Source organism: Ipomoea nil, unplaced genomic scaffold, assembly GCF_001879475.1.
Source record: "Ipomoea nil cultivar Tokyo-kokei standard unplaced genomic scaffold, Asagao_1.1 scaffold2694, whole genome shotgun sequence".
NCBI lineage: Eukaryota > Viridiplantae > Streptophyta > Magnoliopsida > Solanales > Convolvulaceae > Ipomoea > Ipomoea nil.
The window spans coordinates 1,614,648-1,630,436 of NW_017619122.1; the positions used below are offsets into that span (position 1 = coordinate 1,614,648).

Here is a 15,789-nt window from a genome sequence, read left to right on the forward strand (position 1 = left end):
CTTGTGTTCACCATTCTCGGTGAACACGATTCCACGGCATAATTTGCGATAAAGGTAGGGGTGGGCTGTGGCCTGTGGAAAGAAGAAAGGCAAATTATATAATGCACCGCGCGTCAGACATTACAGTGTGTCTAAATCGATACTGTCAAAACGACGTCGTTTTATTTAATGAAAAGAAACAGAATATTCGTAAAAAATAACTCTGTTCTTCAGTTTTATTTTGTATACACTGCAGTTTCAGTTCAACACAATTACAGTTTCATTTCGATATAACTACAGTTTCATTCAATATTTATACACTCAAATATGTGAAAATGTTATTTAATTTTATTTTATATACACTATAATTTCATTAAAACACAACTACATGATCATTTCAATATAATTACAGCTTCATTGTACAATATACACTCAAATATGTGAAATGTTATTCAGTTTCGTTTTATATATACTGTAGTTTCATTTCACCACAATTACAGTATCATTTTGATAATATAAAAATAATACGTGAGACAGTGTCGGTCTAGACACACTGTAGTGTCTGACGCGCGGTGCATGATTGATCATGCACCAAGGTCCACGATATAACGACCCAAGAAGGAAGGGGTATGTAAATATGTAATATCAAAACACAAGAAATTTTGCACTTGATAAAGATAGGTATGGTTAGAATTATGGTGGAGAATTTTGTAAGTCTTTTATTAATTTTTTACATGTTAACATTCAATATTTGAAAAAAATAATAAATTTGAGTATATTAAAAGCTTTATATGAGTAGTCGTCATTGTAAAGTAAACTATTGTCTATAGTATAATGATTGAAGTCTACATTGTAAAGTGAACCATTTGTCTATAATTAAAGTTGACAATGTAAAATGAACCATTGTCTATATTATAATGATCGAAGAATTAGCAGCTTCTAAAAACCATTTGAACTTTTATAAAACATAATTAAGTTTGATATGTTGCAGCATAGAATATTTTTAAAATATATCAAACTATATTTTAATGCATACAATAATAAATATATTCATAGAGAAGTTAAGTTAATGGATGTTAATAAATGTTGCAGCATACAACATTTTTAAAAAAATATTTATATCATAGACATTTTATTATTATATGTATAAAACTTTTAAATTTTTAAAGACTAAAATTGTCAAACAATAAAATAGTGGTAAAAACTTGTGTGAGACCCTCTCACGGGTCTCAATTTGTAAAATGAGTCGGATCTTTGAAGCAAATTATGTTGTGTAATCGTGTGCACTATACATGGTGCACATTATTGCACAAATGATGCCGTTCCAAATTATTAAAAAAAAAAATCATTTTTCATTGCCGTTAACTGTGTCAGGCGATTTCCTTTCGCATTCAAACATTTCATTCTCTCTTCGCAATCGCACAGTTTAGAAATTATGAATTTACTGTATTTAAATTGGGAATCTACAGAATAGAAATTATGTATCTACAGTATTAGATTTGTTAACATGTGATGGAGCTATATGTTCATAATTTTATAAATATATGTTCAGAATTATAGAACTATATGTTCATAATTTTATAAATATATGTTCAGAATTATAGAACTGTATGTTCATAATTTTCGATGTTCATATTCCCAATTGTTGAACTCTGTATTTACAAATCACAGAACTATATGTTCATAATTTGATAACTATACACTTTAGAAATTATAAATCTACTGTATTTAAATTATGAACCTACTGTATTTAAATTATAAATCTACAATATAGAAATTATGAGTCTACAGTATAAAAATTATGAATTGAAACCATACACACCTTACATGGTGCACACGGTTGTACAGCATAACGTTCCGAACTTTGATTAATGAAGTCAATGATCCAACCCATTAATCAAAGAGTTAATTCCAGTAATGGTCCCCCGAGTATGTTGATTTTTCACAATTGGTCCTCGTCTTTTAATTTGGACAATTTAACCACCCGACTATTAAATTTTTTCCAATTGAGGTCCTTCCGTCCATTGCTGGTTAAGTGGGTGTTAATTCGAGGGATAAAACCGTCCTTCCCCTTATTGCGTATAAATCATCTTTGTTCCACAATGTATACGTGAATAAATAAACGAAGACAGTGCAACAGAGCATGCCACGTGGACTGTGTGGCTGGATGGTATTGACGGCAGATGGTGGTGGTCGTCGGTAATGGTTGCTGTCCGGCGTAACGGCGCGGTGGTGGAGCCCTCTCTCTCGCTCGTCAACAGCAATGGTAGTAGCTTTACTCTCCAGTAGCGGACTCCCGACGGCAAAGCATGATAAATCCAAAGAAAGATTCAGCAACTCCATCATAGCACAAATTATATTCTAACAAAGCAAACCAAATTGGTGGATGTTAAAGAGTGGAAAAACAAAAAGAACAGTAGATGCTAAAACAATAACAATTAAACATCTCACTGCAATCAAACTGATTCCATGGAATCAGAACAAAAAAGTGAAGCATTTCATCAAACAAAACCCATTTGTTCATAATCATCCTAATCTGCAGCATTTGTTTTTCAATTCCTTCTTTAACCAAAAGAAAAAAAAAATCATTAATTTATATCGGGTGGTAGATGCTTAGAACTTGGGAAAAACTCATTTGACCAAACCAATTGCCAAACATAATAAAGAAAAGAATGCAGTAAATTCAATAAAGTAAAAATTGAAATGAAAGGAAAAGTTTAACAAAAAAAGGAACAATGAAAGAGGAAACCCACTCATGCAAAGAAATTCCAAACCCCAGAGCACTTTGAAAACGACGACGAAACAAAAAAGAGCAAAAAAAAATCAAACCTTTGGCTTGAGATCTGATTCAGAATTGGGTCTAGTCCCTGTAGTAAGGAAAAGTCGCTGAATTCCGACGGGAAAGCAGGGAACAGTCCGAGGACTGGCCCACGGTGGCCAGAGGCGAGCTGTCCATTCCCAGAAACTTGCGCGACTCCTTGGGGGACCACCGCGAGATTGGATCGTCGACTCCCCCGCTGCGCCATTGGAGGACGAAGGCGAAGAGCGCAAGGGAGAGGGGTAGCAGAGTGAGGAGGAGAAGTAGATTAGCGGCGAAGGAGGCGGCGGCGGATGCAGAAGACGGTGGTTGGGGCCGGAGAGAAGCACTGAAACCCGCTATGATAGATGGGGAAAGACCGAGAGGAATTCGCGTATACATTGGGGGAAAGAAGATGATTTATACGTTGACTAAGGGAAATGACGGTTTTATCCCTCGAATTAACACCCACTTAACCAGCAATTGACGGAAGGACCTCAATTGGAAAAAATTTAATAGTCGGGTGGTTAAATTGTCCAAATTAAAAGACGAGGACCAATTGTGGAAAATCAACATACTCGGGGGACCATTACTGGAATTAACTCTTAATCAAATATTCGACCCATGTTTCACAGGTCTCACACAGTGGTTATCCTAAAACAGTAGCCAAGCGTCAAACTTGACAGCAACTTTGAGTAAAAGTAAATATGATAACATATATGTGTACAGAATGCAAGCAAGGCCTACATCTCATCCCCCATCCATCATACAAAATATGGAGTAGGACAGCATTAGATTACTAATCTTCCACCAGCCATTTATTTCCGGTGCTCCACTTGACTTACACCCAAAAACTGGATTCTGCTTTTCAAGTCAGAGTGCTACAATACTGCACAAACTCCTCTACCCTCTGTGCTTCAAAACGTTAAACTCAGTGGACTTCCGAGCATGCTCAGACAAGCATGCGAGCACACACATAATCAAACTACCACTCTAAAGCATAGGGGAATATATCTGCTGCTAGGAACATATATGAAAAATGACTAATGCTCTAGGGAGTAAACACAGATCTTTCTTGGTTTAACATATTAACGATGCCACAGGGACTGAAGCAGAACGAATGGGGGGTGAAAACAAGCCTGATGGAACCCGCGGAAGTCTTGGCGACAGGTTAGTGAGCTCCAAGGCTTGTAACCTCAACTCAATGGGGTAATCAGCAATACACCCGATTCTTGGACCAGCACCGGTTGACCATGTTCTTGAGAGTTGTTGCGCTAATTGGTAAGAATTTGATGCCTTCTTGGAATTGATCCTCTGCAGAATTACCGTCTTTGGCACCTCGGCCCTCGGGCTCTGAAGACCACCAGACAATGTCCTTTTATAGCATCCACTGGGTGCAGATTTGAGAGCTCCAGATGATTCTAAGGACAAATCTTTCTTTTCTTCATTTGGAAGCACTGCTGGAGTAGACGAAAGAGTTGAAAGTTCAGATGTCTTCACTGACTTTCCCTCTTCATAATTTTCGTAGTCTTCATTAGCCTTCTTTATCTGATGACACAAATTAGAAATTAATTAAGAAGACAGTCATTGCAATCAAGACAACCACCATAATTTCACAAATTGTATCTACTAGGCAGTCACTAAGGCATAAGGCCACTTGATTCAATAGTCTGCTAAAGTCAACATCATATTCAATTAAGTAAAAAACCAAAGAAATATAATACTCCGTATTAAATCTATTACCTCAACTTCATCAAGGTTGACTCCATTTTCCTTGAGAAATGATATAAAGGTGTTGAGACTGTCATCAGTTGGCCGATAGTGCCCACTATATGGTGAAATAGACTGAAAGTACAAGTGTACAAATAGTTAGAAAGATACCACAAATAACTCATTAGCAAAATTTGAGGTTTGTGACATACAGCATCTTTTAGTAGTTCTCTTTCTATTTTATTCAAATTCCCTCTGAATAAAGGGAAGAAAATACATAATGCAGTGGAAAGCCTAGTGTAATGGATGACACGGTTAATAAGAAATATTGTAGAAAGTTCCATGCGAATTGATAATAGATACAGCAGATTCTCAATCTCACAAACCAGATATCTATTGTAAGTTGTAACTTCTATAAAATACATAAAACAAGAAGGCAAATTAACCCACCTTAGGTGTTCCATCTTGCACTACAAGTCTCCCAGCAGCTAAAGTAGCCCCGCCAGCAAGGAAACTGGAATGATGAAACATTCCCTTCTTTTTCTGACAACATTGTGAACATAATCAATTCAAAGGATCAGAATTATTCAAAGAAATAGTTTTAAGTATTCTGTATTCATCTGAAAGAAGAATTTCTGTCCTTACCTCGCCAGCATAGAGCTTTTTGGAGGTGCTCATCACAAAAATCCATTTTGCCCCTGGTGAACCTTTGGTTGTATCAAGAAGCTCTCCAGTTTGTTGATGCAAAACTTTCCCCTCAACAACTACATATTCATAATGCTCTCTCTCTTGCTGATTGTAGACAGTATGGATAGGAAAAAAAAAAGATTTAGTAGTAGTCACTGAATACCCAAGAATATGATCATGGAAACAATCATATGAAGTGACACCATGTGATCAAGGATATTATTAGGACTTCTTAGACAGAGTACATTATTAAGGAAGTTGGAAGGCAAATATATGTAATGTAATGGCAGCACTACTTAATAGTCCATTTTAAACAATATGGATGAGCAGTATGTTGTTTTGGAATGCAATAAAACTACTAAAACAACACTATGACTTACAGGCCCAAGATATATAATGCACTGTCTCTGAAGCTTTGACCTAGAGCATGCCTTGAGATCAACTTTTTTGCCATCTCCAAGATCCAACCTGCACAGCAGACAAGTCTAGGTTTTAAGAGATACAATACAAACTATCCCATTACATACAATGTCAGAGATGTAAAGAAATAAGACCAAAAAAAAAAAAAAAAAAAAAAAAACTAACTAAAAGAAAATTAAGTTTAATTCAAAGTCTAATTTTAAAAAATAACATAAGAATTTGGCTGTGCTACTTTATGGATTACAAATCAAATTTCACTCATACAGGTAATATGTGATCTTAGTAGCTTCTAATAAGCGGCTGACCAAAAGCACATGTCCTACTTTCCTGAGTACTCAGAACCTAAAAAATCAATCCACCTTGGGCAAACTTATGCTTGATCCATATTGCTTACAATTCTGGGTTGCAACAAACACATAAAATGCATAATCATTGAGCTCATATCAGCACAATTTAGTTCTCCTGTTCTTTGGATGTTGTGGTTTATGTAGAATACAATACAGCCACCATGTTTGACCACCTCAATAGACTTGCAAAACATCAAAAATAGTTTCCCAGGCTCACAGTATACTTACCAAAAGAAGAATGGCTGACCAGAATCAGAATTGCACCACTCTTCATAATACAAATGTAAATTGTGTCCATAACGATGCCGCGGATCAATCTAGAATTTGTACACATCAAGATCAGCAGTTAGAGTGAAGTGGAATGCACCACGATTTGCAAATAACTAAATAAAACAGTTCAGGGAAGTCAATCCAAAAGGCTTGTTAAGAAATTTACCGCTTCAATCCAATGCTGAAATGCCAATTTCTGAGCCTTGGCATCTTTAGACAGACCCTTACCCACCTGAAATATAAAATACATTTATATTTGGATTTTCAACAGTAGTTGCAGAAAATAAAAGATATTGGCCTAAGCCTAAAGCGTGCTGTGTGCTGTTTCTTCTCTTCTTCTCTTTTCCCCAGCTATATGGTATATTGTAATAAAATGCATAAATTACCATACCTTTGAAGCATTTACCCTAACTCGATTCCAACGAGAAGCTGTTGTTTCTGGCTTCAAGAAATTGAAGAATGAAATTGTACTATGATTCAATCGAGCGTAATCTAGAGCTTGCCACCTGCAAACAACAATAAAATAAAGAAAAATCTATTTTATGAGGGAGAGAGAGATATTTTATGTGGTTGTCAGCCATTTTTGGTCATTTTGGTGTTTCTAAATATTTGAATATATCTATATATATTTTTTAAAAAGAAAAACATAAAATAAATAAAATTTACCAGAGCTCTTCAGCCACCACAGCAGAGTCTGCTAACATGCGCCGGGTACGGTAGCTCCGATACACCTTCTGCAACGTCATGGCGGCGCTCGACTGACGTGTCAGTGGCGCGTCAACCACCGCCGCCGGCCCGGGAGAGACCAAGCCGGTGTGGACCACGCCATTGGGCGCGTAGGGCACGGGTTCAGAACACAAAACGGTCAGGGGAGATATCTCGCGGTCATTAACCTTTTTGACGCTATTACATTCCGTGCCTCCGTCCTCGAAATTTTCGCTTCCGGAGGCATCGTTGGAGCTCCGGAACCCCGACGCGCGGAGCTTCGGCTGATCGACGTAGGGAGAATAGTTAGCACGAGTGCCGGAGTCGACACTTAAGGAGGTCGCCGGAGAGTGAGTTTCAACTTCCATTGAAGCCAAACTCAAGAGTATTGAGACCTTTCAGTAGAGAAAATTCTAGAGAGAAGTGAGAATCGAATACGAAACAGGTGCTCGGGCACACTCTATTTAACTGCAACTTCTGACTGTGTTAGCGCGTCGTTTGTGTATAACTCTCCGGTAACGGCCTAGCCACTTGTCAGTAAAATCTGTGAAATATTCGTCGCTTCATATTCACATTTATTTTACCAACAATAGTAAAATATTAAAATAATTAATTAATGCTTAAAAAAATTAGAAAATCATACAATACAATAATATAAACATTCACTCTGTGAGGCCGTCTCACGGGTCTCCATCCGTGAGACGAATCAGATTTCTAATTAATGAGTCAAATCTTTGATTAATAGATCGAATCTTTGGCCTCATTAATCAAATATATGTCCTGTCTCATGAATTGAGAGTCGTGAGACGATCTCACACAAGTTTTTACCTTATATTTTTCATCAAAAGTATTACATTTTCCTTATAAGTAATGTTGGCAAATGTTGTTACTTATAAGGAAAAATGTAATACTTTTGAGAAAAAATATAATACTTTTAAATCAAAAAAATGTAAAAGTATTACATTTTTCTTTAAAAGTATTACAATTTCTCAGTAATAAATATTTTATTCCTTATTAATATTACATTTTCCAGTATAAGTATTACATTTGATCTTGCCCCGACCCTTGTCCGTGAGACGGTCTCACACCAATTTTTGCCATTAATAATAAGTCTTATGTAATGTTGTTTCATGTTAAATAATAATAATATATCTTGTATGAGACCATCTAACCTGAGACGTGTAATATTTATTTAATTAAAATATAACTTTTCTATTAACTTATAAAAAATTACATTTTAATTAAAATGTATTACACATTTCATTCTAGACGCTTTCACATAAAATTTATTATAATAAAAATAATAATAAATTATGGTAGTATGGTGTGATTCAAATTATAAAAATTGTGTACATTATTATAGACATAAAAAAAAATACGTAGTATTACATTTTAATTAAAATAATGTACTAATAAGAACAATAACAAAAACAACAACAACAATAATAATAAGTTTTCCTTTCGTCCCTCTGGCGAGTTTTCCTCTTGTTTCTTTGGCGAGGTTTCCTCATAAGCGTGGAATGATAAAATGATCTCACTAGAGTCAGATTTGGCTATGTTTGACCAGAACTATGAAGAAGCATCGAGTTCATCCAACAACTTCGGTTTCAAATTTGTAAAACAATCTGCGATCCAAGTTTTTTATAACATTATTAAGAAATTTGTTTCTATGTCTGACTGTAAAGAATGCATTGTCATTCTAACGATCTGTATTATAAACATTTCTGCTTATGATTAATGAATTAGTTTTTTTTTTTCAAAAAATAATACTCCGATAATAATTAGTTATGGTAGTATGGTGTAATTCAAATTATTTATTAAAAAAAAAAGTCTCTTTTTTTTTTTTTTTTAAATGCTATGTTGTTTTGTGGAATTGTAATATGCATGTATTTTAGAGAGATCAATAAAAAAAGGAAAATAGGTAAAATTTTATTTACTTGGTAACAATGAAAATTCATAATCACTATTTAAGAATATACATTGACTAAATCATCTGTTCTAGTGTAATAACGGCTCTGTTTGGCAAACCTAGCTGAAAAGCTATAAGGTAGGAGCTGAAAGCTGAAAAGGAGTTGAAAGCTGAAAAGGAGCTGAAAGCTGAAAATGAGCTGAAAGCTGAAAATGAGCTGAAAGCTGAAAAGCTATAAGCTCGGAGCTGAAAACTGAAGAGCTGTTAAACTAGCTGTTATTATTGAAAGTGTTTGGTAAAATTAGCTTTTTGATAAGCTGATAAATGTAAAATGACTAAAAAGGACATCTTCATAAAATTTAAATTAGTTTGTTTACCTATTAAAATTTAACAATTTTGTCTTTAAAAAAAATTAACATTTTAAAATAAAACTATTAGCATAATCATGATCTAGCATCTCATAATGAAGTAACAATAATAATAATAATAATAATAATAATAATAATAATAATAATAATAATAATAATAATATTAATATTTGTGGTGAAAGTTGCGGATAAAGGAAAAGGGAAAATGGTTTTAATTGGGAAGAGTAAATTATGTAATTTTTTTAAAATAATAAGGATAAAGATGGAAAAAAAAGAGTTAAGAAGCTAGGAGCTTATTTTGAAGCTTATTTTGGTACATTACCAAACAGAGCTTATAGCTTATTAGTAGCTTAAAATAAGATATAAGCTCGGCTAAACAAAGCATTGAATTCATAAATCAAATACGTGAATTTCTGATACAAAAATCATATTCCAGCCATTCAAACACCATTTTCATTCAAAACAATGCACAACTTTATTAAGTATTGATGGATATATTATACCCACGACCCAACCCGGGGTAGCAACACGGACCCAGGGCACCATGGTGGAGCCCAAGAACAACACGGACCCGGGGCACCATGGTGGAGCCCAAGAGCAACACGGACCCGGGGCACCACGGAGGTGCCCAAGAGCAACACGGACCCGGGGCACCATGGAGGTGCCCGAGAGCAACGCGGACCCGGGGCACCACGGAGGTGCCCAAGAGCAACACGGACCCGGGGCACCATGGAGGTGCCCGAGAGCAACGCGGACCCGGGGCACCACGGAGGTGCCCAAGAGCAACACAGACCCGGGACACCATGGAGGTGCCCGAGAGCAACGCGGACCCGGAGCACCATGGAGGTGCCCAAGACCAACACGGATCCGGAGCACCATGGAGGTGCCCCGACCCGAGCCGGCCTACGTGGAGCTCGGGTCGGGGAGCTCGGTCCTACCCGAGCTCGGCATCACCCGGGCTCGGGACCCGACCGACCCGGTCCGCCAGGGCCCGGTCAAACTTGAGATCTAACCAACCCCGATTTAAGGGGAGGCGGTTGGGGGGGTTGCTTGTATAAAAACCCCCCTCCTTGTCCTAACAAAGGGCAATTCATTCCACATTATACGATTATTACACACTTTTGTCCTACCGAATCTTTGTAATAGCCAAATACTACGGCAATTAATATAATATACGGTCCACCGCGACCTTTACGACATCGTTCTATATTATTCGTTTATTATTCTTATTATATTCTTATCCGGATTTATTGATTCGGGTATACCCCCGGGTTAACTAAATCCATCATTGGTGCTCTTGTTGAGAACTGTTATACACGCTTAAGCGCTCTCCCCACTATTGTTCATCGACAGCGATGACACGATCGAGATCCAGCTCTCGTCATACCAATGGTTCCCGCGGCACCCAGCTCGTCGCGAACGGGAACGGCCCCAACGGGGCCCCCGCCCCAAGCATCCAACTGGCCGCCTCCACCAGGTCGGGGGAGGATTTGAGGGCCCAGCTCACCAACCACCGTAGCAGTGGTGCGTCGCCACCACCCCCCGTCGCCCCCACTCCGGCTCGCGCACTCATCCGGGAGGGGGTGACGGTCTTCGAACAAGCCTCCACCGCGCTGGCGCGCGTCGCAGCGGGCCTCCAAGCAGAGGAACAGGCCGCCCTAGGCGCCACCGGAGGGGCGCCGGCGTCGCCTCCACCTCCTCCCACCCGGGGGCGCAGCGGCCCGAGCACCCGGCCGCCCAGGCACTTGTCACCCAGGGGGAAGTCAACTCGCCTCGACCATCGGAGAGGCGGGGAAGAGGGGACTCCCGCCGAGACCACCAGCGTGACGACGATGGAAGGGCCCCAACCCAAACCAGGCCCGCCCTGGAGACGTTGGGCGACCGGGTGCCAGCCCGGGAGAGGTTGGGCCCAAGGCCTGCTGCTAATGAGCCTCTACCAGCAGAATCCTGCTCCCGCAGGCAGGCACGACAGCAATCAGTCACCCGGAGGTCGCCGAGCCACGGACCCCGGGCCCCGCCGCGACAAGAGGCAGGCCCGCGGGGGTCACCGGGACGGGGGACCCGAGTCCCACCTCGACGTGCACAGGCCCCCCGGGTCGAACGATCAGGGGAAACGAATGGTAGAGCTCCGAGCTACCATCGGGTAGAGGTCGAGCAGCTGCGGAGGAGGATGGATGAGCTCTAGAGGAAGTTCGACGAGAGGGACGGATCCCCAGAGCCCCAGGATGTGTTGTCCTCCCCGTTTGCAAACGCCATCATGGAGGAGCCCTTACCTCGAGATTTTCGCTTTCCCACCATTAAAGCGTACTCGGGGACCACGGACCCACGGGCACACCTGTAGACACTTAAATTTTGATAAATATTGATTATTTATCAATATTAGTATATTTGAATATATTTGAAATATTTTGGATAATATTGATATTATCTAATTTGTTTAATTAGATAATATCAAAAGAGTTTGAGCTTATCAAAACTCTCTATCCAACAGCTATAAATAGGGTCTTTCATTTCTATGTAACAGACACATCCTAGGAAAAATTCATAGAAATATCTTAAAGTTTTGAAGCTTATTCAGGGATCACAATAAAAATGTGATCCTGAAAGTAAAAGCCCCTCCTCCAATCCAATCGTGCCTGTTGCCTGTTGATCCAAACCTCCATTGAAGATTAAGCCATTTGAACCCGGAGGCCCTTCAAGAAGAACAAGCTATATATACAAGTCCTTCTTTGAAGATCAAGCCACTTGAAACCCGGAGGCCCTTCAATGGTGGAGTGTTCAAGGCACCAATTGAAGAATCAGAGGATATCCAGAGACATGTACCCACACCGCATTGATACTTGATATGTAAACCAGAACTTTGAATTTCTAAATATATATTCAATTTTCTTTGTTTACAAATTGGCACGCCCAGTGGGACAGCTCTGCCTCTCATCTCTTCATAGGCACTTTCAACCGGTATGGGGGCAAACCCCATATGAAATTTGAAATGGAGGAGGCTAAATGATACTCCTTGGCACGAGTTAAAACGGCCTCATATCTTTCAAGGCTCCTTGGCACGAGTTGAAACGGCCTTATATCTTTAAGTTGTAGTGTCGAGACTTTCTTGCACTACATACTTTCAAGTTTTATATGCTCTCAAGTGGTGTACAAGCAAGTCTCGAGGGGGCATTTGTAGACACTTAAATTTTGATAAATATTGATTATTTATCAATATTAGTATATTTGAATATATTTGAAATATTTTGGATAATATTGATATTATCTAATTTGTTAATTAGATAATATCAAAAGAGTTTGAGCTTATCAAAACTCTCTATCCTACAGCTATAAATAGGAGCTCTCATTTCTATGTAATCTCACACACATCCTAGGAAAAGTGATGTAAACATCTAGAAAAATATTATTCAGGATCACAATAAAAATGTGATACTGAAAGTAGAAGTCTCTCCTCCATAATGATCATGCCTATGCCTATTGATCCAAACCTCCATTGAAGATCAAGCCATTTGAACCCGGAGGCCCTTCAAGAAGAACAAGCTATATATACAAGCCCTTCTTTGAAGATCAAGCCACTTGAAACCCGTAGGCCCTTCCATGGTGGAGTGTTCAAGGCACCAATTGAAGAATCAGAGGATATCCAGAGACATGTACCCACACCGCATTGATACTTGATATGTAAACCAGAACTTTGAATTTCTAAATATATATTCAATTTTCTTTGTTTACAACACCTGACCAGGTACAGAGCCGCCATGATGATCACCGAGGCGACAGACGCCATCCTGTGTAGGGGGTTCTTCGTCACCCTGGACGGGCAGGCGCATGACTGGTTCAGATCACTCCCAGCGGGGTCCATCTCCACATTTGCGGACCTCACCCGGCAATTCCTATCCCATTTCGCCACCAGCATACAACAGAAGAAGCAAATTGCCGACCTGTGTGATTTGAAGCAGGGGAGCTCGGAATCACTAGCCGAGTACCTCAGCAAGTGGAAGAAAGAGGCCATGGGGGTCGCCGACTTTGAGCGAAGTCGGCCATGGTAATTTTCCGGAACAACTTGAGGTCGGGCGCTTTTCACTAGGACCTCATCAAGTACCCCCCCAGGACCTACACCGACCTGATGGACAAGGCAGCGAGGTACGCTGACGCAGAGGCTGCCGAGAAGAAGAAGAAGGAGCAGGAAGAAGGAAGAGGTCGAAAAGACAAGGCACCCCAGGAGGAGCGCAAGGCGCCCCGACCACACCGACGTGAGTACACTGAGGGGCCCAGGATGAACCCACACGCTATCTCACCCCGCTGACACAACCTGTGGGTACTATCTTGGCGCACGCGGAGGACCAGGGACTCGTGGTATTCCCGAAGGAGGAGTGCATGAAGATATCGGCTAGGGGGGACCCCAACAAGTACTGCAGGTTCCACCGGCAGAAGGGACACGATACAGACGAATGCATCCTCCTAAAGAGACAAATCGAGCAGCTCATCCAAATGGGCTACCTCGGCCAATTCATTAAGAAGCCCGGCCAGGCGCAGGAGCAGACCCAGGGCCAGAAGCAGGGCAATGTATGGCGGAAGGGGGGTGGGCCAGGCGCCATCCACCTCGGCTCCCCGCAAGAGGGACCACCACGACCACAGCTCCGAGGAGGAGGAGAAGACGACGGAGGACTCCCAGCCCCCGAAGAAACGGGCCATCTACGTCATCTTTGGGGGGCCCGAGGGAGGAGACTCGCCAGCCGAGTGGAAGAGGTGGGCGAGGAGTTTGTACGTGGGGGAGGTCACACGGACCCCCCACGAGAAGAAGCCAAAAAGGGAGCCCATCACGTTCACCGACGCCGACCTGCCAGATGGGCCCCTCCTCCACCGTGACGCCCTGGTGGTCAAGCTGGACATCAACAACGTGGTGGTGCACCGGGTGCTCGTAGACACGGGTAGCTCGGTGAACGTCATGTACTACGACACGTTTACCCAGTTGGGATTCTCGAGAGGGCAGCTGGAGCAAGTACGGACCCCCCTGTCCGGGTTCACGAGGGACTCAATTGAGACGGAGGGTTGATCAATTTGGAGGTGGAGATAGGCACCCCACCTCACACCAGGAGGTGGGAAGTCGAGTTCGTAGTTGTGAAAATCAACTGCGGCCACAACATCTTACTCGGTCGACCCGCCCTAGAAGACCTCAGGTGCGTAATTTCCATGGAGCACCTGTGCCTCAAGTTCCCGACACCAGCCGTGGTCGGGGTCGCCCGAGGGGACCAAAAGGTAAGCCGCAGCTGCTACTTGAAGGCGTGCCGCCAGATTGGTCAAAAGGACCTCCAGGTACATACCATCGCCGAGAAGGCATTTCGGGAGGAGGTAGGTCGACCTCGGGCCGAGCCCGTGGTCGAGACAGAGGAGGTCATCCTCGACCTCAGCCGACCCGACCGGGTTGTGAAGGTAGGGGTCGGCCTCCCGGGCGAGCTCCGGGCACGGATAATCAACACCATCAGGAGCTACAAGGAGGTCTTTGTATGGGGTCCCGAGGATATGCCGGGCCTCAGCCGAGACGTGATCACACACAAGTTGGCCGTCGACCCCGCGGTCAGGCCAATCCAGCAGTGCAAAAGGTACTTCTCCGCCGAGAGGAGGGAGTTCGTCAAAAAGGAGGTCGACACACTGCTAGAGATTGGTCATGTTAGGGAGGTCATATACCCCACCTGGTTGGCCAACGTAGTCCTCGCCCCAAAGCCGCCCACCTAGAGGATGTGCGTGGACTACACCGACTTCAACAAGGCCTGCCCTATGGACCTCTTTCCCCTCCCCAACATTGACCAGCTGGTGGACGAGACTGCAGGTTGTGCCTTTATGAGCTTCCTAGATGCGTTCAGGGGGTACCACCAAATCTTCATGGAGGAGGCCGACGAGGAGAAAACGGCCTTCACCATGCCAGAGGGGGTCTATTACTACAAGGTCATGGCTTTCGGACTGAAAAATTCGGGTGCTACCTACACCTGAATGGTGGCCAAGGTGTTCAAGCAGGTCCTCGGCCGCAACCTCCAGGCCTACGTCGACGATATGATCGTTAAGAGCACCAACGCCGACCTCCACACAGATGACCTTACAGAGGTATTTTCAATTATGCAACGCTTCAATTTACGGTTGAACCCCAAAAAGTGTACCTTCGGGGTGCACGGGGGGAAAGTTTTGGGGTACATGGTCTCGAAGAGGGGCATTGAGCCCAACCCCGACAAGGTCAAAGCCATCCTGGACATGGAACCTCCGAAGTCCCTCCGGGAGGTCCAGCGCCTCAACGGGCGGTTGGCAGCCCTGGGCTGTTTCCTTTCGAGGTCGGCCGAAAAGTCCTTGCCGTTCTTTGGAGTCCTCAAAAAGACTAAGGGCTTTGAGTGGTCCGAAGAGTGCCAGAAGGCGTTCGAAGACCTCAAGACGTACCTGATGTCGCTCCCCCCTGGCCAAACTCGTTAAGGGGGAGGTCCTATATCTATACCTGGGCATCTCGCAGGCCGCGGTCAGCTCCGTGCTGGTCCGGGACGACGAGGGGGTCCAGCGGCCCATATATTACACGAGTCGAGCTCTACGGGGAGCGGAAATCAGGTACACACCCGT

At 42.3% G+C, this 15,789-nt stretch overlaps 3 protein-coding genes across 3 annotated transcripts; 1 reads left to right on the forward strand and 2 right to left on the reverse strand.

Moving 5' to 3' along the window:
* Positions 1-1,770: 1,770 nt before the first annotated feature.
* Positions 1,771-3,366, reverse strand: LOC109155165. The gene is made up of 3 exons (XM_019302898.1): positions 3,355-3,366; positions 2,809-3,135; positions 1,771-2,340 (listed from the first exon to the last, which is right to left on the reverse strand). Exons 1-3 carry the CDS (start codon positions 3,364-3,366, stop codon positions 2,011-2,013), a joined length of 669 nt encoding a protein of 222 aa, XP_019158443.1. The 3' UTR covers positions 1,771-2,010.
* An 89-nt stretch (positions 3,367-3,455) lies between these two features.
* Positions 3,456-7,440, reverse strand: LOC109155224 (IQ domain-containing protein IQM3-like). Its single transcript, XM_019302944.1, has 9 exons — positions 6,877-7,440; positions 6,602-6,716; positions 6,377-6,442; positions 6,169-6,257; positions 5,554-5,641; positions 5,132-5,278; positions 4,937-5,029; positions 4,520-4,621; positions 3,456-4,324 (listed from the first exon to the last, which is right to left on the reverse strand). Exons 1-9 carry the CDS (start codon positions 7,281-7,283, stop codon positions 3,857-3,859), a joined length of 1,575 nt encoding a protein of 524 aa, XP_019158489.1. The 5' UTR covers positions 7,284-7,440; the 3' UTR covers positions 3,456-3,856.
* Positions 7,441-13,753: 6,313 nt separating this feature from the next.
* LOC109155167 lies at positions 13,754-14,245 on the forward strand. The gene has a single exon (XM_019302899.1). It carries the CDS (start codon positions 13,754-13,756, stop codon positions 14,243-14,245), a length of 492 nt encoding a protein of 163 aa, XP_019158444.1.
* Positions 14,246-15,789: the final 1,544 nt, after the last annotated feature.

Excerpts from the sequence above, each read along its gene's own strand:
- LOC109155165 (XM_019302898.1), bottom strand. Across the intron at positions 2,341-2,808 it reads AATCAGATCTCAAGCCAAAG|AATATAATTTGTGCTATGAT; the intron begins GTTTGATTTTTT and ends TTGCTTTGTTAG.
- LOC109155224 (XM_019302944.1), bottom strand. The coding sequence starts at position 7,283 with ATGGAAGTTGAAACTCACTCTCCGGCGACCTCCTTAAGTGTCGACTCC. Across the intron at positions 6,443-6,601 it reads TTAGGGTAAATGCTTCAAAG|GTGGGTAAGGGTCTGTCTAA; the intron begins GTATGGTAATTT and ends TTTATATTTCAG. Across the intron at positions 5,279-5,553 it reads GCATTATATATCTTGGGCCT|CAAGAGAGAGAGCATTATGA; the intron begins GTAAGTCATAGT and ends GTCTACAATCAG.
- LOC109155167 (XM_019302899.1), top strand. The coding sequence starts at position 13,754 with ATGTATGGCGGAAGGGGGGTGGGCCAGGCGCCATCCACCTCGGCTCCC.